Genomic DNA, 25,383 nt, shown 5'->3' with positions numbered 1-25,383 from the left:
AGAGTAGTGCTAAGCTGCCGCCCACAATGACTTTTGGGGCACAAAGGTGCTTGTTTTTTTTTTCTTTTCATATTTTTTTTACATATTTAAATATTTAAAAAAATTAAAAAAAAAAACCAATATATTAAAAGTCAATTATTTAATTATTAAATAAAAAAGATAAAAAAAATTAAATACATGAGCGGTCAAAATAAGAAAACAAACTCACGAGACATACTAGCATTTTCCTTTACATGAAATAGCTCCATCATCTCATGTAGTTTTTCAATCTTAAGGTATGTAATTACATCGATATGTAAATATACATCGCTTAATGCGGGATCCATACAATTATAAGAAAAATAAAATTAAACATAAATATTTTTTATGGTAGTTGATGCGGCAGACTTTCACATCAATATTTTGTTTAATATAAATTATAAATAAATATTTTTTTTAAGTATATTCTTTATCAAATGGCTATTTTGTAACAACCCCCATTAGTATAAGACCATAGTGAAATAAATTGATTCATAATCATTTTCATATTTTCTTCTTTTTTAAAAAAAAAAAGAAATTACAATGATCGGAGATGAAGAAGATGAGAATGCTTCGGTAATTCTATTGGAGGCTGCCCATTTGGCGATGTGCGCAACAAAATTCACACTTCTTGAATTTTCTCAACTTCCTATACCTTTAGAATTGCAAAGAGTTTAGAGAATATTCTTAAAAATTAGAACAATTTTCCCATCTATTAATGTTAAGGGCGCATTTTGAATTGCCGTGATAACATCTTGCGAGTTCCCTTAGAATAAGTAGTACTTACATTTTTTCTTGAAATGTAACATATTCTTACTCCCAACTTCAGTGGTATGCATTGAATCCTTTCAAACGTAGGGCTCTAAAAAAAATGTGACGCGTGAGATGATCAGGTGCCTGTCTTTATCCCCATTTATTTATTTATTTTTCTTTACACGTGTTTTTTTCTATAGAGTAGGATGCAGATGGAGTTGATAATCTTACAGGTTAACCTTTTTTCATGGTAATTCTTTGACGTTTTGGGGAAGTTAGGAAACAGATTACATGTCAATGTTCAGATTAGGCACGTTTTTAGTGAGTGAGTCCAACCAGATTGCAGATTTTTGAGATGTAAATCATTTTTGTACATTTACCATGGTCTTTAGTGTGGTAAGAGGACTTTTTTGCACATTGCTCTTGGATGTTTTGTGGTACCCACAAAGGTGGGGTGCTGTAATTATGGTATTCTTCGGTCATAAAGTAAAATTTATTTATCTCTCTACAAGTAATGCTACGTACAGTTATTTTTACGTATTTTTCGTGCACTCCACTGATATGATTGGTTGGATTAATTTTTTTTAATACACAACTAATCACATCATTGGAGTGTACAAAAAAATTCATAAAAGTAACTGCATATAATTTTTGAAAGAACTAAACATTTATCAATTAAAAGAGAGAGGCCTCCAACGGTAGAAAGAAAGTTGAATTGGCAGAGAGATAGCCAAAAAGTTAGATTGAAAAAGAAAAAAACCAAAGAGGTGTTGCCTCCTGCAGTCGAGACCAATCATAAGAAAAGACTGGTTTTATATTTTTGCTTTTAAGAAATTCTTGAGGATCTTACTGTCTGACGAACGGAGAAAATAACCCCATAAAAATATCCGCCGTTGCATGTAAAAAAATTATAATTTCTTTATAAGAAATGTGAAATGATAAAAATAATCACATATTTTATATCAAATCGATATTACCCTTTTTATGTGAATAGACGACTTTGGTTTTGACGACTTCCCTTGTGATAAAGATAAATCAACTTCAGACTCGAAAAGATGAATTTTTTTTTTTCTAATTTCACTAATTTTTTTATTTTATTTTTCTTAAACTAATTAAATTCTTCTACTAATTATTCAATACCACGTATTTGATAAGAAAAAAAAATTAAAAAATCATATATAATTTATTATGCGAAGATGATAAATAAAATTTTTCCAGAAAGAATACTACCACAGGTGCAAACAAATGAAAATGTCTTACAATTTGACAAACTATCAGCACAATTTCAGATTCTTTACAATTTCAGATTCTTTCTTTTTCCAGGCAAGCAAAACGGTTTAGGCCTTGATGAGATGAAAAAAGCTCACCACGTTTCATCTCAATATCTAAATATCATTTAACCACAAACACTTTATAATTTCAAATAAAATATAAAAACAATTCAAACTTTTTAAATTTTAAAATAAAGATAATATTAAAAAGTTAAAGTCTAACAATATTTGAGACTATTAACTTTTATTCACAAATCACTTTTTTCATAGATTTCTAAACTAGCCCTTAGAGTGCTAAACAAAAGCCGGATGGACTAGACGCCCAGTACAAACTCCACAATTTGTGCATTGAACAGGCGGCTGCTTGTCATCGTTCACTTCACTCCAACAATTAGCCAATGTTCGAAATTTGGACTCAATTCAAATTTCAATCTAATTTTAAACCTAATCTAATATTTAAACACATAACTCTCAAATTACTTAACTTATCTCAACTCAAAACCTTTTTACATATGAAACTAACAATTTTTTTTAACTTAGCACCACCTTTTTTTAACTTACAACTTTTTTTAACTTCCTATAAATACATCTAAACTCATCTAAATATCTAAACACATCTAAACTCATCTTAAATGTGCCTTACAAAACTCACTTCATCATCTCAACTCATTATTATTCATACAGAACTCAATTCATCTCAACCCAACTCAACATCCAAACGAGACCTTACATTTGGAGGAGCACAACCTGAGAGAAAAGCAACGCTTGGTCAAAATCTGAAGATCTTAGGCATGGAATGGCCGCGCAGACAAATTTTGCACACTCTATTCTAAGGCCTCTATACTATACATTATTTATACGATATAATTTAATTTGAAAGATAAATTTTAAAATTTAATTTTATAAATTAAATTATGATATTTAAATGGTGTGGTGTAGAGATCTTAGAATAGTAGTACTCTTCACTCACACCAGGATGATGAAAAGGGTAAAGAAAAAAAAATTAATGATAAGCTTAATGGTCGCACTAAAGTTAATTAAACAACAAACTTCATGAACATAATCAATCTCTACCATCAATGACAAATTAGTTTCTCTACTTACCTATTCCCTTTACAGATCATTTCCTCTAGTGCTATGTTAAAACATTTAGAAGACAGCTTATTGATCCTCACAATCAAGACTCATTCTAGATCCCGAAAACAGGGTCTTTTTTTGGTTGCACAAATTCTTACTAATTATGGAGCAAAAGGCGGGTGTGGCTGTAGCAGCTCTTGCTGATGGGGCAGCCATTGTGGCAGTTGTGGCTGTGGCAGTTGTGGCTGTGGCAGCTCTGGCGGATGCAGCAGCTGTTGCAACTGTTGTGGCGGTGGCAACTGTTCCGGCTGTTGGGTTTCAACTTGTAATGGTGCCGAAATAATGTCCATTGCTGCCAGCCCTTCTAACTCTTGGATTGCCACCACAGCGCTTTCGTTAGTTATCTGATGTTTCAGCACGGCAACAGCTTCACTCACTTTAGATTGCTACAAAGAGAAAAAAAAAAAAACATATTCATTGAAATAAATACAGCTCATTTGAAATGAAAAAATCAGTGAAGCAATGAGAATGATTTAACTCGCCAAATACTAAACATAGGAACTTACTATATATTCAAGTTTCCTCTTAAGATCTACGTAGGCGATTGGTTGTGCGTCGGGCACTGCAGATAGAGCAAATGGAGCTGCGTTCTTTGTTTTCTCAAGATGGTAAAGGCAAAGTGAGGATACATAAAGAAATTGAACAGGACCAAAAAACCAAATAAAGAAATTGCAAGTCCTATTCCAAACTAAATACTTGACAATGCATAATAGTTGAACCAAAAATTACTTTAAAACAACTTAAACACTTAGTCTCATTTAGAACTTAGACTCAACTAAGATTAACTCAATTCAGTCTAATTTTAAATTGAATCTAACTTTCAACATCTCAACTCAAACCTCTTTACACATAGGACTCACAACTTTTTTCAACTCAACGCCTCTTTATATGCAGGACCCACAACCTTTTTCAACTTCCTATAAATACATCTAAACTCATTTTAACATTCAAACACATCTAAACTCATCTTAATGGAACCCACAAAATCACTCCACTATTTTAACTCACTATTGTTCATAAAGATTTCAATTAATTTCAACTCCATTCAGCACCTAAACGGGGCATTAGGAGCTTTCGTTCTCCATAAACTTTGCAATAAGTAATTGTTGAACCAAAAATTTACTTTTAAACTTATGCCTCGTTTGGATAGTAAGAAAGGATAAGATGATCTGTAAATAATAGTAAAATTGTTTATGATTAGTAATAAAATAGTTTAAGTTAGACATTTTATGAGATATTGGAAAATAAAAGTAAAAAATTTTATTAGAAATATTATAAAGTTACAATATTGTTAGAATAAAGTTTTTTAATATTATTTTTATTTCAGTATTTGAAAAAGTTAAATTATTTTTGTATTTTGTTTAAAATTTTGAAAAAATTAAAATCATTAGATAATGATTAGATAAAAAAAATTAAAAATTAAAATTAAAAATAAAAAAATATTTATTTTTGTGGTGTTTGGATATTGTCATATCAAGGATAAAACGAAAAAAGAGGTTATTAACTTAAGGCTATTCAACCCAGGCCTTAAAAACATGCGAGAGCAATATTTTTTGCAGTAAGTTTCTTCTATGTGCAATATCATGGTCCTCAATGAGAAGGAACTGTTTATATCCTTTCCAATTTCTCCAACTACACAACACAATAAGATAAAATAATTCAGAATTCAATATGGATAGCTTTTCCTTTCTTACTAAAAATTTCTTTTTTTCAATTAAAAAAAAAAAAAGGATAGAAACACCGAACCAAGCCCAACCAAGCACCATTATGGAGGAAGGAATAACACTTGCAATAAAATACAAAAGAACAGGAATTACCTTCTTCGGCCGGCCAACCGGCCTCCCGGTTGTTTTTTTCGGCTTCCGGGCCTTGCCAACGTTTGGCGGTCCGCCGGGAAATTTTCCAACGACACCATCAGCTGCATACACCGGTAAAACTGGTGCAGCTGCATCCTTCTTCGGCCTACCTCTAGGCCTCGGTACATTTACCACCGGTGCTACTGCTGGGACATTGTTCGGGGCGAAAGGAATAACCATGGTCTTGAGCTGGGACTTGGGTGGGCGTCCGCGGCCTCTTTTGAGCCCATTAGAGCCCAACACTGACGTCACAGACTTGGGCTTCGGAGTCTTCTTCATCAACCTGGGTTTCACTCCGACTCTAGGCCCAGGTGGCCTGCCTCTACCCCTCTTGGTAGGACCACCATCCTGGCCCACCGGCCCAGTTTTACGTGGACGACCAGGACCTCGCTTGGCCTCCACCGGCTGAACATTGGGATCGTCCACGAGCCCAAGAGCGACCAGAACGGGCTGCGCGTTCGGCTCAATAATGGGACCGGGAGCAATCTTGGGCTTTGGAGGACGGCCACGACCACGGCCCTGGCCCTTTGGGTCCCCAGAAAGAGAAGGAGCTGGAGGAGCCGAAGGAGACGCATCAGATCTAGGAAGCTTGTACGATTTCTTGACCATGACAAGATGACCGGTGTTCTTCAAGCGCTTGAGGTTGTGAGTCAACAAGGCCGAGTGACTGGGCGGTAGGCCCGAGTAAGCTTGCTCTATGTACTTGGCTATGGCTCTCTTGCTCGACCCGTTCCGCTCATTCAGAGCAGCAATCGCCGCGTATATCATCTGAGAGCCACAGAGCAGATAAATAATTAAATAAACCACACAAAAAAGAAGTAATCTTGGTAAAAAAAAAAAAAAAAAGTAAGAAAATTTACCTCGGCGTAAGGCGGGTGGCTGTGGTTGAGCTGTGGGGCAGGATTGGCGGCAGGGGGAAGGTTGGGGTTAAGGGTAGGGTTGGCTGCATGAGCAAGGTGGTTCTGAGCTTCGGTGGCGGCGGGGACTACAGCGGGGATGGCTGTGGGGTCGGGAAAGGAGGGTGTGGCGCTGGGCGGCGGAGGAAACGGCAACGGTAGCGTCGGGTCCATGGATTATGCAGAGACAGAGAGAGAGAGAGAGAGATGGGGTTGATTCTAGAAAAGAGAAAAGGGGGGATTTTCGAGATCGAGAGAGAGAGAGAGAGAGAGTGAGGTGGGGATTGTGAATGGGGAATTGGGGGAGGAAATGGGGAACAGTAGTCTCCTTTTTTCTTACCAAAATGCTTATGATTGGATTGACGTTTAATCCGACCGCTGAGGATGAGCATCCTTCTGATGACGTGGCTTCCCCCACATGTATTAATTAACCTTTTAAAGTGTGTTTCTTTATTCAAAATTATGTTAACATTTTAAATTGAAATATGAGCTGTTTTTCTTTATTTTTACTTCGAAAATATAATAGAATAAGGGTCTATTTGAAATTGTAATAAGACTTTTAAAAAATGTTTAAATAATTTTAAAAAAATTTTAATAAAAAAATTAGTTGTTTGAATGTTATATATTAATTATTTTTTATTTCAAATAAGGTAACAAATACTTTTAAAGAACATTATTATTTTGATATTTTTTCTTAAAATTATTTTTTTGAATAATACAAAACGTAATTTAAATTTTAAAAAATTTGTTAATATACGAAAGGACTAATACAGTTTTAAAATAATTACAATTTTTAAAATTTTAAGAATATAGACATAATTTTTAAAAATTTAAATAACTGTCATTTATATCTCAGAAAATACTTTTTAAATTTATTTCCATATAAACATAACATGTTAGAAAGTATTTTAAATATATGGTTACCAAATAGTAAATAATTTTTTAATAGTAGAACTTATTACATGAGTTATAAGTTATAAACCCTAAAGTTATAAATTATATTTTTCACTGCAATCTCATACATACACTAAGTGCATGTTTGGAATTGCGGTAGAAAATATAACTTATAACTTTAGGACTTATAACTTATAACTTAAATAATAAATTCGACTATTGAAAAGTTATTTACTATTTGGTAACCATATGTTTAAAACACTTTCAAACATGTTACGTTCATTTGGAAATAAATTAAAAAAATACTTTCTGAGGTAGAAATGACGATTATTTAAATTTTTAAATATTATAATCATATCCTTGAAAATTTGAAAGTTGTAATTATCTTAAAGTTATATGGATATTTTCGTCAATTGACAATCTTTTTAAAATTTGAATTAAGTTTCACATTATTAGGAAAAGCACGTTTGAAGAAAAACATCAAAATTCATCAATGTATTTTTTAGCTTATTTGAGATTAAAAGCTCTTTAATATGTAACACCTAAACGACTTAATTTTTTTCATTAAAAAACTTTTAAGATTATTTAAACACTTTTTAAGACTCCTAACACAATTCCAAACAGGCCCTAAGTATATATTAATTTTTTCTAATTATTGCGTTTAATAAGGGCAACAAAAGAAAAATGGAAAATAAAATATAAAATTTATATTTCTAGTACTAAATATGTTACTTGAATTCTTATAAATATAGTTATTGATATATGTATATAAAAATTTTGATATATAGTTCTAAAATGTGCAAATCATGTACACTCATTTTTTTTTTAAAAAGTAAGTAAATCTAAGACATATATGAAAAATTATTTTTTAATAATAAACTTTACTTTAAAAAAATATAGAAATGCACGGAACACCATAAGATTTTATCTAGCATTACTTAATTTATTTACCCCTATTCAATGTCGAGCCTAATTAATTTCCAACTCCATTAATCTCCAATTTATTCACATTAAATACCTTCACTATCCCACGTTTCCAGCCTTATTTATTGTTTCCAACTCATCAATTGATTCAATTAAAAAAGAGTAATGATGTTATGCCGCTTCAATTATATCGCTCACTTTTATCTTTTTATTTTTCGGACGTCATTTTATTTTGAATCTTCATCCAGCCTCATTACTAGCTTCCTCTCTTCAATTATAAAATTTAGTTTCCTCTTCACTTTTAATGTTGACATCTTCATAAATTCAGCAGACTTTTAAACAATGTTCCTTTGTTTACTATTATTAGGTTTTTATGATATTAATATTTTATTTTAGTAAATGAATTGGTAGATCAAAAGTAAAAGAGAAATGCTTTTACAAAATTTTTTTATAAAAATAAACTCATAAACTTACGCTGCTTAATATGATATATTAGACTATAAAATATGTCTAATGTATTATATGAAACTATATCAGTTTATGACTTTACTTTTTTGAGATTTATAAACAAAAATAGTCCTTAGCCTTAGGATTTGATCATTTTTTCAATTAGTTGCTTTAGGTAGAAAAAGTTTCAAAATGAAATGAATATCCTAAAGTTCCTTACCAAACTTTAGGGTTTAGAGTCATAAAAAGATAGGCACATCAAATAGACACGAGAACATTTATAATTGTCTTATTTTATGTGCCTATCTCTTTCGTTCTAAACCTTAAACTTCTGTCCGAATCTCGATCCATACTCATATCAAAATGGTCTCTCTATACTCTTGTCATCATTGCTACATCATGATCAATAATGTGTATATGGATGAAATAATTACACAATTGACTTTTTAAAAACAAATAAACATGTTAATAACATGCATACATGTGAACTATATCATGTAACATGCAATCTTGTGTTCCATTGATTGATAAAAACTTTTTCATTGAATAAATGGTTCATTACAATTGAAGATCCACCATTAGTTACGTTATGGGAAATGAATTTTGTATAGGAACTCCACCGGACGTTCATTTGTGACACGTGCCAAGCATATCTAGTGAGTTACGAGCCACTTGATCATTTCTAATACATCCAAATTCCAATTTAATCACCTCCTAAGGATTGAACCTCTTGAGCATTGATCTAGCTTCTTACACTATATAATATATTCCCAAGTTGTGAGAAAATAGGTACGTTTGAGCCTCTGTTTGGATGTTGAGATGGTCTCAATCAATTTCATTTCAGCTTATTTCAGCTTATTTTAACATTCAAATGCCACTTTTCTATCTAATCATTACTTAATCATTACAATTTTTTTAAAATTTTCAAACAAAACACAAAAATTTGAAAATTTTGTATGTTTGGATTAAGAAATGAGATGAGATAAGACGGGATGAGTTAAGATGGTTTGTGAATAGTAATGAGATTGTTGCGTTAAGATGATATGAGATTGTTTTTGAAAATTTTGTATTTGGATCAGAAAGTAAGATGACATGAGATGGTTTTTGATTATAAAGTGATTTTAAAATAAATGGTCGGATAAAAGAGTATCGCTCTATATAAGTTAAGTTTCATCTTGAAACCAAACGGTTAATCCTAGAAATCAAACCTTATCAAGTCAGCAACTCTCCACGCTAACTTACAACAATATAATATTAAATGTGGTTATAAATGACAAAATTTGAGATGAAGAACATTATTTCTCTTTCGATATGTATAAGTTAGAACTTTTATTAGAATTTGATTGTTTTTTGCTTGTTCTAATAGTATGAAAAACTTCTTGATTTCTTAATTTGGACCTTATTATAAAGTTGAATAAGATAGATAAATCCATATCTTAAATATTGTCTAAAACATTTAATACAAAGTTCGGACATGATTTTGATGTACGAATATTGCTTTAAAGCATACTACAATTAATCGGATTTTTTTTTGCCTTAGACTTAATTTATTGCTTGTGTACTACTAGAAGTTCTCTAGCCAAAATTGGCTTGTTTTAGGGTTAGGCTTTATGCTTCTAGCTAGAAGCTATTTGTCTTCCCATGATAGTTGGCACTAGCTCCCATTATGACTACTAATGACACCCTACATAATGATTTACTCTTAACTTTGCTCATCATCCCACCGTTCATGGGATGGGATGATTGTTGAACAACTCTCTCATGGATTCGGGCATTATTCACTCACTCCTCACACGTACACTGATTGCAAGATTAATGAGAGACAAGGGCAAGAAACTACCTTATAAAAAAATAAAAATAAAAAAATAATATTTGCAGTCGTGAATATGCAATCCTCTTATAATAATTTTGAAAAAAATAAATAAATATGAAACCTATATAAAAAAAATTATTTTTATAATAATAGATCATACTCTTTTTTAAAGTGACTGCATGATGCTTATGTACTTTACAACTATATATAATATTATTTAAAAAAAACTCTTGTTATGTGGTCAGTTATTTATTATGAAAATAACTATTTTAAACTAAAATAAATATATTCTTCATCACAAATAATCTTTTTCTTCATAAATAACTCATAACAAATAATTATTTTTCGTATAATGAGGGGAAAATACGTGATCTAGATCATCGATATTTATCTCACATAGGGTATAATTCACATGGTCGACAATGCTGATCAAATTCTCAATCTATCCTACTTGGAAAGTTTGCCACGTAGTTTCAAGCCAAAGAGAATGAAGGCACGAGGGGTTTGTTAGTTAAATCATACCAAGTTGTACCAATTAACGTCCTAGCTTGTGTCCTCTATGTCTGAGTTATTCGAAGTACCTATTGTCCAACCAAAACAATATAGCAAGTACTTCCATCGCCAATGATATATCACACTTAAAAAAGAAGAAAGAGAATGTCCGGTTTCTGCACTTAAAGACCGTGAGGAAGGGGAACAAACTTACTTTGAGAAAAGTGTTCCATGTAACTCTTAACGCATCGTTTAGATATAAGAAATCTTTTATTATTACAAATTTTATAAAATCTCACATAAAATATAATAAATAATTTAATTTTTTTAAATTTTAAAATAATAATAATATTAAAAAATAATATTTTATTAAACTTTCATCTCTCAACTCACCGTCAGTGTGATCTTATAATTTAATAGGGCGGTAAATAAATAAGAATGCTTAAGCAATCCCTCGTCATTAGTTCAGTCAAATTTAGGTTCGACTCAATTTATTTATTAAATGAGATGCTTGTAAACACAAAATTATTATCAATTCTTAAACAATATAACTTGTATAAGACTCAGCTCAACTCTTACAAGCCTACATAAACTCGAATACTTATAAATATAATTGTTGATAGTTATAGTATTGTCTCTATATTTATAACGAGAACACTTTAAATATTTAAGTAGATAAGTTGAACATGTTCTTAATACTAAGATATGTTACTTGTATTACAGCCAGCGGGTATTACAAAGCATTTACTCCCTAGAATGTCAAATGCATGTAGCTTACATCCTGCAGCACAAGCTACAAGTTATCCACACTCTGCTACTCATATACGAGAGGAAGGCTGAAGATGTCAGAAGCTACAACATTCTTTCCTTTCTATTCTCTTTGCTATTTTGTCCTTATTGATGAGCTGTATAGTTAGTTAGTTTCAATTTTTTATAATTAAGTTAGAGGCAGTAGGCTGTATTTAATTCTCTCTATAATGTACAAATTTATTGATTCAATTTCAATACAGAAAACGTAAGTTTTCTTCTCAACTCTTCCTTGCCTCGAATCCTTTCTACTCTATTTCTTACCATTTTCTTTTGTGCTATGGTATTAGAGCAGAAGGTTTTCTTTTGGTGACCTCTTGCTACTAATCCACTTTCTTACATTTTAGCCATGATAGAAAAGGAACCAAATCAGACTTCTTCTTACCTTAATTTCACAGACCCAAACAACCATTTTCGAGTTGAAAATAGTGATAGTACAACCACTATTCTTGTCACTGATCTTCTAACCGTCGATAACCATGCTACCTAGTTTCGGGTAATGCGTCGAGCACTTAGAGCGAAGAATAAGTTGGGTTTCTTTAATGGCAGCATTTCATAACCTACTAATGAAAATGATCATTTGCTTAATGCATGGGAGAGATGTAACGATATGGTAGTGTCTTGGATTCAAAACTCCATGAGCATAGATATCAAATCTAGTGTAGCATTTGTGGATGATGCACATGCAGTATGGATAGAACTCAAAGATTGTTTTACACAACAAAATGGCCTTCATATTTTTCAACTCAAGATGAACTTGGCTAGTCTTTGTCAGGAATGAGATTCTGTGAGTACTTATTTTGGTAATCTTAAAACTTTTCGGGATGAAATTTCAATTTATGAACCTATTCCTACCTGCACTTGTGGTCAGTTGAACATTTTGAATGATAGACACCAAAGGGATCGTGTCATATAATTTCTCATGGGTTTAAATGATCAGTATGATAATGCCAGGGACCAAATCATGCTCATTGAACCATTGCCTACTGTTAATAAGGTCTTTTCCCTAATACAACAACAAGAACAACACCATCACCTCACTAATTTCTCTCCATCTCCTGACACTATGGCACTAGCTACCAAATTTTTTCATCCCTCTTTCAAATACAACAATAAAACCTCTATTGCTCAGAAAAAGGGCAGACCCTATTGCACACATTGCAATGTTCAAGGAGACACTCTAGATAATTGTTTTAAAGTGGGTAATGCTCTAGCCCCTGTGTGCACTCATTGTAACATGACAAGTCCTGTTGTTGAAAAATGTTATAAACTTTATGGATATCCTCTGGTACACAAATTGTACAAGAAAAATGGAGTAGTCCCTTTTGCAAATCAGACTAGCCTGTCCATAGATTCTTCTCAAGAGGAGGTGTATGAAGACAAACTTAGCTTCACCAAGGAACAATATCAGCAACTCATGAGCCTTATTCAACATAAATATCTTCCTCTGTAAGCCAGGCACAAACTCTTTCCAAAGGAAATTCCACAGCACCAAAAGCTTCCAAAATGTCTGGTATAAGCTCCATTTGCTGTAGTTCTTTCGCTTTCAATTGTTGTAGCTTAAATAATGTTCCTTGGATCATTGACTTTGTAGGTACAGATCATGATCTGTAGCCCTCATTCTTTACTTCATTTGCTGCAGAGGTAAAATATACTGTCAAATTGCCCAATGGCACTTGTATGCCAGTCACTCACTCGGACAATGTTAAACTCACTGATAGTATTATCCTTACTAATGTTTTGTGTGTGCCTTCTTTTTCTTTCAATCTTATTTCAGTGAAAATGCTTACTGAAAACTTGACTTGTTGCTTGATTCTTCTGTCTAATGCATGTTTTATACATGACCTTTCCACTTGGACCACGATTGGGATGGGTGAAGTGCAACCTATATAAGTTCTTACCTACTGCTGTTTCCCCCACTGCTCTTACTGATGCTTTGTCTCAATTGTCATCTTGTTTTTGCATGTCTGTCAAGAGTAATTATAACAGCCCGCTAGAAATTCAATTGTGGAATTTCTATTGACTTTAGGAACCTCGTGAAGACTCTATAAGCTTTCACGAATCCACTAATCGCATAGGTTTTAGCCTGTCAACATAGTTAGTGTTATCACTCACTATGGTGCCAGAAATGCGATTTTAATTATTTGAGATAGTTAGAAGTGTCAGAATACATTATAGTCTACACCACTAGGCTTAATTGAATATTTAGGATTTTTCAGTACTAAGTTTATTACGTTTATTTTTGGAGTGAATAGTAACCTCGGTAAACGTACTAAGCGCAGTGTTTTCAAAATCACAGTGTGAAATGTCCAAATTAGGTTAGCGAAATTTTATTTGGACACTTGGCAAGATCTTAACCACACATAATGAATAGTATTAGATACTTGGCACAAAGAGAAACCATTAGTTGGAATTGTGAAGGAAATCAAGGTGTGAGATCATGACACCTAAGCAAAATACACATTTGGAAAATATCTTAAGAATAGAGATTTAAAATACACATGGAAAGATTTTAGCCACCTTACTCTTTCAAGTCTACTCCACATTTGGAAAATATCTTAAACTGATTTTTGTAGATATTATTGGATAGAATATTTTGAGATAATCTTTTATAGATATTTTGGGTAGGAGAAAACTACACTCAACTCTCAACTCCAGCCTTATCATCTTCCTTATCTCGTCCATAAGCATCTCTAGCCATCACTCACGAACTTATCTTCATTTACACGTTCCTTTAAAAGAATATCAAACACTTTCTCTCGGACAGTTTTTAGGAGTTCTTTTGCACACCCATTTCGAAGCTTTTGTAAGTGTTTTATCATAAATTCCCCTTCATATAAGTTGTTCCTTTTTTAGTCTAGTTTACATAGATATCTTATTTGTCCCATTTGAAGATCATTTGGTCAATAAAATATTATATAAACTATAGAAAGGTCATTCTGGGAGATAAACTGGAGAATATGTTATAGTTTGAAGTTTTTGACCAAGCTAATGGATAGATATTGGTCCGAAATTTTTATGGAGTATTGTTAACATGTATATATGACTATTGGTTGAGGATTTTTGCATGATTAAAGGTTTTGATGAAAGATTTTCTTAGATTTAGAAACTTAGAAACTGGAAGAGGAAAAACAGTTTCTGTTTTGAGAAAGTTTAACTCTTTGGTGGTCTAAACCTATTCCAATGACTTTGATAATTTTATTGGAGGATCCTAAGCATCTTATATACATGTTATATTATTATTTTGAATATATTTGATGTTAGTTTCAAAGATATGAAATTTTATGTAAAGAGATATTCAAATAAGCCAAAGTGTGGATGTTCTTGGCTAAATTTATGTTTTGGTTAATTTTTAACCATGTGATCTTGAATTAGAAGCTTATATATGTTTTAGGACATCTTTCTAAACCATGTGATGGTTTGGTTTGAAGATCACATATTTATAAGTCATAGATCAAAAGGTTGATCAAAACAAGTTGGAAACAAAAATCAATAGAAATAGCATATGAGAATTTCGGCCCTATGGAGTTTTAATAGTTGTGATTAGTTTTAAATTTTTCTAAATTGATATATGAATTGAGGATAAAATTTACATGAGGCATGTAAATTTTGGTGACTTTTGGAGTTAGTATGCAAAATCCTTAAGTTATGGGTAAAACGGTCATTTTCCTACATGCAGAGAGTAAAATAGAAATTTTACTCTTTAAATTAGTATTTTCCATATTTCAATTTATTAGTGATTTAGTGCTAACTTTTAAAATCACTAATTACAGTTCCTCGTGATCGCGCTTAAGGTTTTATAAGAAACGCGGAGATCGAGGTAAGTTAGCTTTTAACTTACTAGCAGTCTACTGTGTATGTGTGCTAAGTAAAGGAACTACAGTGTATGTATGTGTGTTATCTTATATGTCTTGCCATGCCAAGTTATCACGTAATTGTCTGTTATACAGAATTTATTCTGTCATCAGATTTTATTTGTTACATAATATATTCTGTCATGTATTGTTGTACATTACAAGTACGTCATGATAAGTATGCCATCTATTACAGGTATGTCAAGTCATGTAATATTCACTGTTGCAAGTATGTCATGTTAAATATGTTGTCTATTATATGTTATGCCATGTTACGAAATGTTTCTATCTCAAGTTGGTCATGTATTTCAAGTTATGTTCAAGTCACGTTATGTTACGTCAGGGATTCAGTCCTTTCATATTCCAGTCACGTTTCATCTTGAGTACATTCAGTTTGTGTAGAATATATGGGGCCACAACAACTGTGGATTATGTATTTAACTACATTGTGATGTGTAGAATACATGGGGCCACAACAACTGTGGAGTATATATTTACACGTAGAATACATGGGGCCACAACAACTGTGGAGTATGTATTTTTCATGTTAAGTCAAGTTTGTGTAGAATACATGGGGCCACAACAACTATGGAGTATGTATTTTTCATGTTAAGTCAAGTTTGTGTAAAATACATGGGGCCACAACAACTGTGGAGTATGTATTTACACGTAGAATACATGGGGCCACAACAACTGTGGAGTATGTATTTTTCATGTTAAGTCAAGTTTCAGAACAAGTTCATGATAAGTCAAGTTTCAGATCAAGTTCATGTCAAGTCAAGTTCAGTTCATGTTTCAATTTAAGTTATGTCAATTATGCTATGTTGTATGCCAAGTTATGCTTTAATTACTTATGAATTTGATTATGCATTTATGCTTTTACTGTCATCCATGCATCATTAGCTTGTGTGGAAGTTTTTTGTTAACTTGCTGAGATTTGTAATCAAATCTCACTGTGGTAGTCCCAACTACCATTTCCCCCGAATGGTAGATCTTGTTACAGGACCTGAAGGAGAATCAGGAGCTGACCAACTAGACACAGTTGACTGAGCGACGATGCGACGTCAATGTTAATATAGTAGTTAACGTAAATTACTACTTGTACGATGGAGTTGCATCTCCAATACTTTTTGGATCATTATCATTTTGGACTAGTGTTATGATCTTAGTTGTTCAATGAGTCTTTATATATCAAGTATGTTTTAAGCATTTGGGATATTTTCAATTTGGTGCATAGTATTGCTAAAGAAATAATTTATCCGCTGCGAATATTGCATAATATTAGATGCATGTTAGGAACATTGCATCTTATATGTCATGAACGGGGGCAGGTAACCTTGTGTTACATGTCTCGACGCTCCAAATGTCCGTCCAATCCCAAACGGAATTTGGGGGCGTCACAGTAATACTCATGTTAGTAACCTTTGGCATTGTCGCCTAGGTCACATTTATGATTCTAGACTTAGTTTAATCAAAGATCCTGTTGTGAAGGATACTTATATTTTCAATAAAAATGCTCCTTGTTACATTTGCCCTCTTGCTAAGCAACACAAGCTCCATTTCCCTGTTAGCGCTCATAGGGTAGGTTTGGTAAAAACATATCAAATCAAAATTATCATCTCAATTCAAAATTTTTATCTTATCATTATAACTTTTCTAAATTTTCATAAAAAATATAATAAACAATTTAACTTTTTCGAATTCAAATTCAATTTTTTCAAATCCCAAAACGATAATGATACTAAAAAAATAATCTTTTAAACTTTCATATCAACTCAAAATTCTTATCTTACTTACCAAACCTGCCCTAAATCCTTTGTTATTTTTTAGTTGTTCCACTGTAATATCTGTGGCCCTTGCTCTACTGTTGCCTATGATGGTTCAAGATGTTTTCTGACCATAGTTGATGACTTGTCTAAAACCACTTGGATTTATTTGCTTCAAATCAAATCAGAAACAAGAAAATGTATTGAATCCTTTTGTAACATGGTGGAAACTCAATTTGACACCAAAGTTAAAAATCTTCGTACTGATAATGGCATTGAGTTTAAAATGATTGACTTCTTCAATCAAAGGGGCATCATCTATCAAAGGTCATGTGTTGAGACACCTCAACAAAATGGCATTGTTGAGAGAAAACATCAGCATTTCTTAAATGTAGCTCGAGCCTTGTTTTTCCAATCTGGTCTATCCTTGTCCTTTTGGAATGACTGCATTTTAACTGCAGCCTATCTTATAAATAAGATACCAACTCCCTTGCTAGAAAATCGAAGTCCTTATGAAGCCCTCTTTGGAACTAAACCAAATTATTCACACCTTAAAGTCTTCGGCTGCCTGTGTTTTGCATCCACTCTTTCGCATGGTAAAAAGAAATTTGATCGAAGAGGTAAAATGTGTGTTTTCTTGGGTTATCCTTTTAGGGTAAAGGACTATAAGTTGTTGGAACTCGACACTCACACCACCTTCCTTTCTAGGGATGTTATTTTCCATGAAACCATCTTTTCCTTTCAAACCTCTTTCCCTACTGAACCTGTTAAACATAGTCAAGATGAATTTATTTTCATCTCACTAGAACCAATGACCTGTCTCTCTCCAATTTCATAATCTACTCATGACAGATTAGTCTCATCTCCTGAATATGTGCATATCAGTCCTCTTCCTACCATTCTTGAACTTGAAATCACTCCATCCTCTGTTCCTCCTAACTCATCTAATGACAGTAGCCCTTCACCTCCATCCCAACCACCTCTTCGTAGGTCATCTAGGACTAGAACAACCCCTACTTATTTGCAAGACTTTCATTGTCAACAGGCTGCCATTACTTCAAACTCTCAAGAACTGGTTCAAGTACCTCCCTCTCACACTACTTGTTCTTTTCCTTTGCACAATTATCTTTCTTGTCATTCTTTTTCACCCACTTTACAAGCCTTTTCTACTAGTCTTTCCACTGATTTTGAACCCTCTTATTATCAAGCTGCGAAAGATCCTGGTTGGTGTAAGGCCATGGATGCTGAGTTGTTAGCATTGGAGGAAAATGAAACTTGGATTCTTACTAACCTACCTCTTGAGAAGGAAGTCATAGACTGTAAATATGTTTACAAGATTAAGAGGAATTTAGATGGAATTATGGAAGGGTTGAAAGCCAGATTAGTTGCAAAGGGGTATACCTAATAGGAGGGAGTTGATTACCATGAGACATTCTCACCAGTAGCCAAGATGGTTACTATGAGATGTCTCCTTTCTATTGTTGTTGTCCAGGGTTGGCACTTACATCAATTTGATGTAAATAATGCATTCCTCCCTAATGACTTAGAGGAGGATATATACATGCATAAGCCACCAGGTTATGAAAAAGGGGAGCCTCAACAACTTTGCAAGCTTCTCAACAGCTTATATGGTTTGAAATAGGCATCTTGACAATGATATGCTAAACTTACTTCATGCATGTTGAATTTTGATTTTACCTAGTCAAAAGCTGATTACAGCCTTTTACTAGGACTAATGACACTTGTTTTACAGTCTTACTTGTTTATGTCGATATCATTTTTGTTGCTAGTGACTTGATGGATTCTATAACAGCCATAAAAAAATGTTTATATGACAAGTTTAAGATAAAAGACCTTGGGACCCTAAGGTACTTTCTTGGAATTAAGGTGGCTCGATCACCAAAGGTAATTGATATCTGCCAACGCAAATATGCACTAGATATCCTTGCTGATTCTTTTGTTTTAGGCTTAAAACCAACAAAATTCCCATGGAACAAAATTTAAAGTTTAGTAAAGATGTTGGTATGCATCTCACTGACCCTTTGTGTATCGAAAACTTGTTGGCAGGTTGTTATATTTAACCATTACTCGACCAGACATCGGCTATCCAGTTCAAACTCTTAGTCAGTTTATGGAGAAGCCCACCACAGTCCATTTAGCTGCTGCTAATAAAGTCTTGAAATACATTAAGGCCGCACCTAGTCAAGGACTTTTATTGTCCGCTTCCTCTGAATTGCAACTAATTGCATATTGTGATTCTGATTGTGCATCTTGCCCTGACACCCAAAAGTTACTTACTATGTTTTTTTTTTTTTTTTTGTCATTCTTTGGTTTCTTGGAAGTCCAAAAAGTATACTGTTGTGTCCCGTTCCTCAGTTGAAGCTGAGTATAAAGCAATGGCAGCCACATCTTCTGAACTCACTTGGATTTGATTCATCCTTACTGACCTACATGTGCTACTTCCTCAAGCAACCACACTCCATTGTGCCAACCAAGCTGCCCTCCATATTGCAACAAATCCCGTCTTCCACGAGAGCACTAAACAAGTTGAATTGGACTGCCATGTTATTAGAGATAAAATTCTTAAAGGCTCCATTTCTACAGCTTATGTTCCTAACCATTTGCAACGAGCTGATCTACTTACCAAGGCTTTGCCATCAACCCTCCTTCAGTCTCACTTGCTCAAGATGGGAATTATCAACCTCCATTCTCCATCTTGTGCGGGGGTATTATATCCAGTTGGTATTACAAAGTATTTACTCCCTAGAATGTCAACTGTAGGTAGCTTATATCTTGCAACACAAGCTATAAGTCGTCCACACTTTGCTACTCATATACGAGAGGAAGGTTGAAGATGTAAAATGATTCTACAACATTCTTTTCTTTCTATTTTTTGTTCTTTTATTTTGTCCTTATTGATAAGTTGTATAGTTAGTTATTTTCATTTTTTATGCTTAAGCTAGAGGCAGCAGGCTGTATTTAATTTTCTCTAGAATGTATAGATTTATTGATTCAATTTCAATACAGACAATAGAAGTTTTCTTCTCAACTCTTCCTTGCCTCGAGCCCATTCTACTATATTTCTTTCCTTTTTCTTTTGTGTTAACTTGAATACTTATAAACATAATTGTTGATATGTGTTTATGTTAAACTTATAGAGATATTAACAAAAGGTCAAAGTTTGTTTCTCAAAACTTGTGGATAAACTTATAAAATATAATGTAAATAATCTATTTAATTTGTCAAAATGAAGTAGCTCGTGAATAAATTTGAAATACTAAAGGAGATCTTTCTAAAATAGAAATGCAACTTGGTGATAAGCTCGCGCAGGCTTGACTCATATTTGAATGAAATTTAAATGAATAATGTTTGAACGCCTACTATTTGCTCAAACTCGACTTGTTTACATCTAATTTTGTGAGTTCAACCCCTAGTTTCTGTACATAAATGCATTGTGCTACTGAATATAATCCTATGTGGCCATGCCCCCAACACACGACCAAAGCTATTATTGCAAAACAAGTATTTATGCATCTAACATCTATATAATATAATTTTTAAAGCATTGTTTTTTTTTAATTCTATTGAGCCATCTAAGTATTTTCTTTAATTAATGTCATTTGCAACCACTTATTATTTTTCATTTTAACTCATTTACCTCTCTTCAAATTTGACTACTATTAATTTCTAACTCCATTAATCTCCAGCCTATTCCTGTAAAATCATTGATTATTATGCCACTACTTTAAAAGCAAGCCGGCTCTAGTTTAGAGAGACAGACTCCTCATTCTCTCTAGAAACCACCACCAAATTTAAACCTAGGCAGAGGGGAGAGGCTCCCCCTCCTCCCTCCTTCATCCCTCCATCCTCTCATCTTTAGTTTTCTTCTTTCCTTTTCTTTTTCTTTTTATCTTTTTTTTTTTTTTTTTGTTGTTGTTGTTGTTGTTTTCTCAAGACTAAGTATAGAGGAAGGCCAATTTGATGCTATTCAGCGTCCAACGACTACCGCAAGTTTTCCAAGGCATCGATCCTTTATTCGACGAATAATTTGCCAAATGGAGATGTGCGTGAGCCACACTCGCGGTCCAAAGTGGGAGCATGAAATCCATGTGCCACCACTAAGGGTGCTTTTCTGCCACCACGCATGGCTTCTTTGGGTCTAGGGCCATCGATTGCTTTAGACCTAACTAGCCGCCATACTCTCAGGGTGGCGCGTGGCTCTCACACACCATCACAGTTACTTAGTTAATATTTTATTTTCCTCCAAGCTTGAAAATGCATATCTATATCTTTCCAAAATGTAATTCATTTTTTTTCTATATATCTTTAAATTCTATTATGTCTTTTGTTTTAGAAAAAAAAAAACATATAATCTCTTGGACTTTTGTCCACAGAGTGTGTCATCTACTCTGTCTTAGACAAAGTATGAGGTTTGTTTAACTCTGTCTTGGATAAAGTTGTGTTGTCTCTCAAACGGTGGTCTGAAGAGGTTTGCAGCACGGACTAGACCATGTCAATCATAGTTGTATACTAGGGAGCTATTAATGTTGTAGTTGGCTTGTAATGCATGTTTCAGGTCAAAATTGTAATGTCCATTATTAATGAATGTAGCATGTTTCAGGTCAAAGTTGTAATGTCCATTATTAATGAATGTAGCATATTTTATAAAAAAACAAAAAACAAAAAAACAAAAAGCCACCGCTTTAAATTCCTGCTTCATTTATTGTTTCCACTCATCAATTATAAAATCTTTATCTCTATTAATATTGGTTTTAAAAAGTATTAATTTAAGAGGGGTGCTACTATGCCATCCTCTATGTGTCCGCTCCAATTGACTGTCTGACATGTCATGCCACATCATATATTATTTAAAAAAATAACAACAAAAGGGGTTGAATCAAATCTAGTGGAATATATTTTGAACTCATTCAAAATTCTAGATGAATTAGACCGTCCCTTACCGTCCCATCGCCCTCCCCTCACTATTCCGTGGTTGTCTCGTCGCTGAACACCATCATACTGTCATGAGTGCCTTCCATCGCTAAACATCGGCTCCCCGCACGTTCTCTCAGCACAGAGCTTCTGTAAGTGACTAATATTCTCTCGACAACATAGGTTCTACCCACCCAAATATGGCCATATGGTGACATTCCCTTCTCCATTGTTTGTTTATTCTTCATATGTTCTTGGTGGTTTCGTTTGCTAGCATTTTCATGGTGGTTTCGTTGGCTAGGCTTTGCTTGGCGTCTTCATGAGAAAAAGAGGATATTTTTGTAGTAAAATCATCTGACATCTTGTTATATTATTAGGTGAGAAGATTTAACTGCTCAATACACCAAAAACTCATTTATGGATTCAAAAAATTAAAAACCTATTACTCACAATCATGGAGTACACTGCATTTGATATGTTGGAGCATTAGATGTTTGTAAATTCTCTTGGATGATTCAAGGTTGGCAAGAAAGTTTTCCTAGGTTGAAAGAACTAACATACCAAAATCCTTCCCTGAATAAGAAATTATAAACTAATTTTATACTAATTTTGGAGCTTGTGATTGCCACTAACCCAAATTCTTTCCCCAGGTTCCCCCATCCCATCCCATGGGGAGATATACCATCAAATTCTTTCTCTTGGTTCCTCGTGGGAAGGTACACTTCATATAATTTATTAATTTTCCATTGTAAGCATCTCATATACTATTAAACATAAATCCTCAGCACTGGATTTTAGCACGATCATTCTTCTTAGCATTCTATTTACACACTCATTGGCTTAAGCTCTCACAAAGGAGTTTTAGTTCCATCTGTTTGCAAGACATTGCGAGAAATAGGAAAATAAGAAAACAAAGTGGAGTCCAATGAAAGAACTTAGGCTAATAAACCCCAATTAGGACCTATATATCTAATTTCTAGAATGAGAAAAACCCACTAGAACAAGTAGAAATGATAAAAAAAAAAATCCCATCCACGTTTCATGAGAAAATGAATGGAAGGTGAAAGAAATATACCAAATCAATAGTCTCGTTCTTTATCTACTCTAGAACAATTGTGTGGAGTCGAATCCCGGGGCGTTGAATTGTGTGGAGTCAAATCGGATGAAATACTTTGTGGAGTCGAATCATAGTAAATCATGTGGAGTTTCTGTGTGGATGAAAAACTTGCCGTAGATGGGGCCAAAAATGGTGGTCTACGCCGTGAGGTAGGAGGGTAGGTGGCTGCAAGATGGGGGTTAGGGTTTGGAGTTCAAACACACAGATAGACTCGTCAACGTGAAAGGGGCTGAATTTTTTTTGCCTTCAGCAAGCCGCATGGCATGCCACATCAGGAGCCACATCATGCGGTCAATTGGAGCGGGCATATACAAGTGGCAGGGTAGCATTATTCTTAATTTAAAGTCATTTGCAACAATTTTATTATTTTTCATTTTAATTTATTTGCCCCTTTTTCATGAATCTCAAGCCCATTTAATTTCCAACCCCATTCATGTGATCAAACACGTTCAATATGCCACACCTTTATTTTCCATGCAGCCTCATTTATTGTTTCCAGTCATTAATTATAAAATTCATCTCTCTATTAACGGTTTTAACAAGTACTAATTTAATGTCATTTTCAATTATTTTATTATTATTCATTTTAATTTGTTTACCCCTCTATGATCTCGAGCCCATTTAGGGTTGGTTTGGGTGGTGAAGTATTTTGTACTATTTATTATTTTAACATTATTTTTTAAATACTTTTTACTATTTTGTACTACTATTTATTATTTTTTTATTATTTTTTTACTATAATTTATAGAATATCTGATATCACCTCACTATCTAAACACAACCTCAAAGACGTTTCCTTAAGCTACTTTGGCCCCTCTATGACTCAAATATATACCATTCCACAAAAATAATTTGTTGTCACCTTTCAAAAAAATAAAAAATAAATAATTATTTGTTAGAATATAATTATACGATTAAATTTGTCTCCTTTTATTGGTTTACATTTCAGGATGATTAATAATATAATAAGATATCAAAGCGAGAATATTGAGTTTGTTTTATATTAAACTAAAACTTTTAGGACTTTTGTGCACATAATAAATAAAGGAAATCAAAACAACCTCGTAGCAACAAAATGGATAACTTTACTATACATGAACCTCCGCACATGTGAAAAACGGTTAGAATGTCCAGTTCCTTGCCCTGTTCATGGGTTTGGTCCATTCATGTATTGTGTCACTTAGGAGCCACTTCATTTCCCACACGTTTACTATGATTCACCTCGTATGAATTGAAACTCTTGAGCATTGATCTAATCTTGTGTTCCCAAGCTCTGAGGAAATTGGTATGTTCGAAAATGATTTGTACTAGGTCTAATATTCCACTCAAGAGAGTGGATCAAAGATTAAGGTTCATGAGCCCAAGGCCTATGGGCCAGCTATGTGATTATTAGAAACATAACAGGCAAACTACCTCGAGACAAAACGAGCAAGACCGTCAAAACACATGAGCACAGAATTCAAATCCCGCCAAAGTTAATATGAGCTTAATAATATAACAGACAACATAGAGAATTAAGAGCAATGCTACGTCTAGTCCTCAAATGGGTACTGCAATATAGGTTTAGAAAATTTTATTTTTAAAATTTTTTAAAATTACAAAAATATCCCTCATAAAATAATGTTTGTTCTTATTTAATAGAGGGTCTATACATGCAGTCTCTAAATAAAGACTGTAAATAAAATTTCTTGAGAATTAATCCTCATATGAGGGTCTATACAATAAACTGATTTCTTTTCTTTTATTTTTTAAAAAGATAAAAATAAAAAATCCATAATTGCGTGCGAACTCCTCCATGTTTGTTATTTTCAACGGAGACTATTGTATTTAATTGACATAAACGCAATCCACTCCTTGCTTTTGGCTAATTGAGTCATACATCACCCAGAAATGAGTAACGATAAGCATTGCAATATCTTTTAAGAAAAATTTAGTTACAAGTATAACTGTGTATTAATATGTGCATCAATCTGATGTGATAGGTTAAAAAGTAGATTTTATTAAAAATAATATTAATTTAAATTTTGAATATGAAAAAATTAGTATTAATATGTAAATTAGTACGCGACTTTACTTATATGTAACAAAACTCTATATTTTATAATACATGATATAAAATAAAATTATTATTTTTTAAATAATTATTTTTAGAAAATATTTTATAAAAATATCTCTTATTTTAAAATATTATTTTATATAATATTGTGAAAGATAACGTGGAGTTATCATTTTTATTTTACGAATTATAATTAATTTTGAAGCTTTTACTCTTTCTTGCCTTTTTCTATCAGAAATGATTTGTGCAGTCGGGAAATGCAGTCGGCGTGCAGTCGGCTGTAAAAAAAAAATTAATACAGCACCTACATGAAAAAAAAAAATTATTTTTATAGCTTTTTATAATTCATG

The 25,383-nt window shown here is 33.1% G+C and overlaps 1 protein-coding gene across 1 annotated transcript; it reads right to left on the bottom strand.

Moving 5' to 3' along the window:
- Positions 1-3,045: 3,045 nt before the first annotated feature.
- On the bottom strand, positions 3,046-6,251 carry LOC122299473 (histone H1-like). The gene is made up of 4 exons (XM_043109805.1): positions 5,896-6,251; positions 4,997-5,803; positions 3,686-3,769; positions 3,046-3,565 (listed from the first exon to the last, which is right to left on the bottom strand). The coding sequence occupies exons 1-4, from the start codon at positions 6,103-6,105 to the stop codon at positions 3,281-3,283; spliced, it is 1,386 nt and encodes a 461-aa protein (XP_042965739.1). The 5' UTR covers positions 6,106-6,251; the 3' UTR covers positions 3,046-3,280.
- Positions 6,252-25,383: the final 19,132 nt, after the last annotated feature.

This window comes from Carya illinoinensis, chromosome 16 (assembly GCF_018687715.1).
Source record: "Carya illinoinensis cultivar Pawnee chromosome 16, C.illinoinensisPawnee_v1, whole genome shotgun sequence".
Lineage (NCBI taxonomy): Eukaryota > Viridiplantae > Streptophyta > Magnoliopsida > Fagales > Juglandaceae > Carya > Carya illinoinensis.
This window is presented reverse-complemented; position numbering and strand designations above follow the sequence as displayed.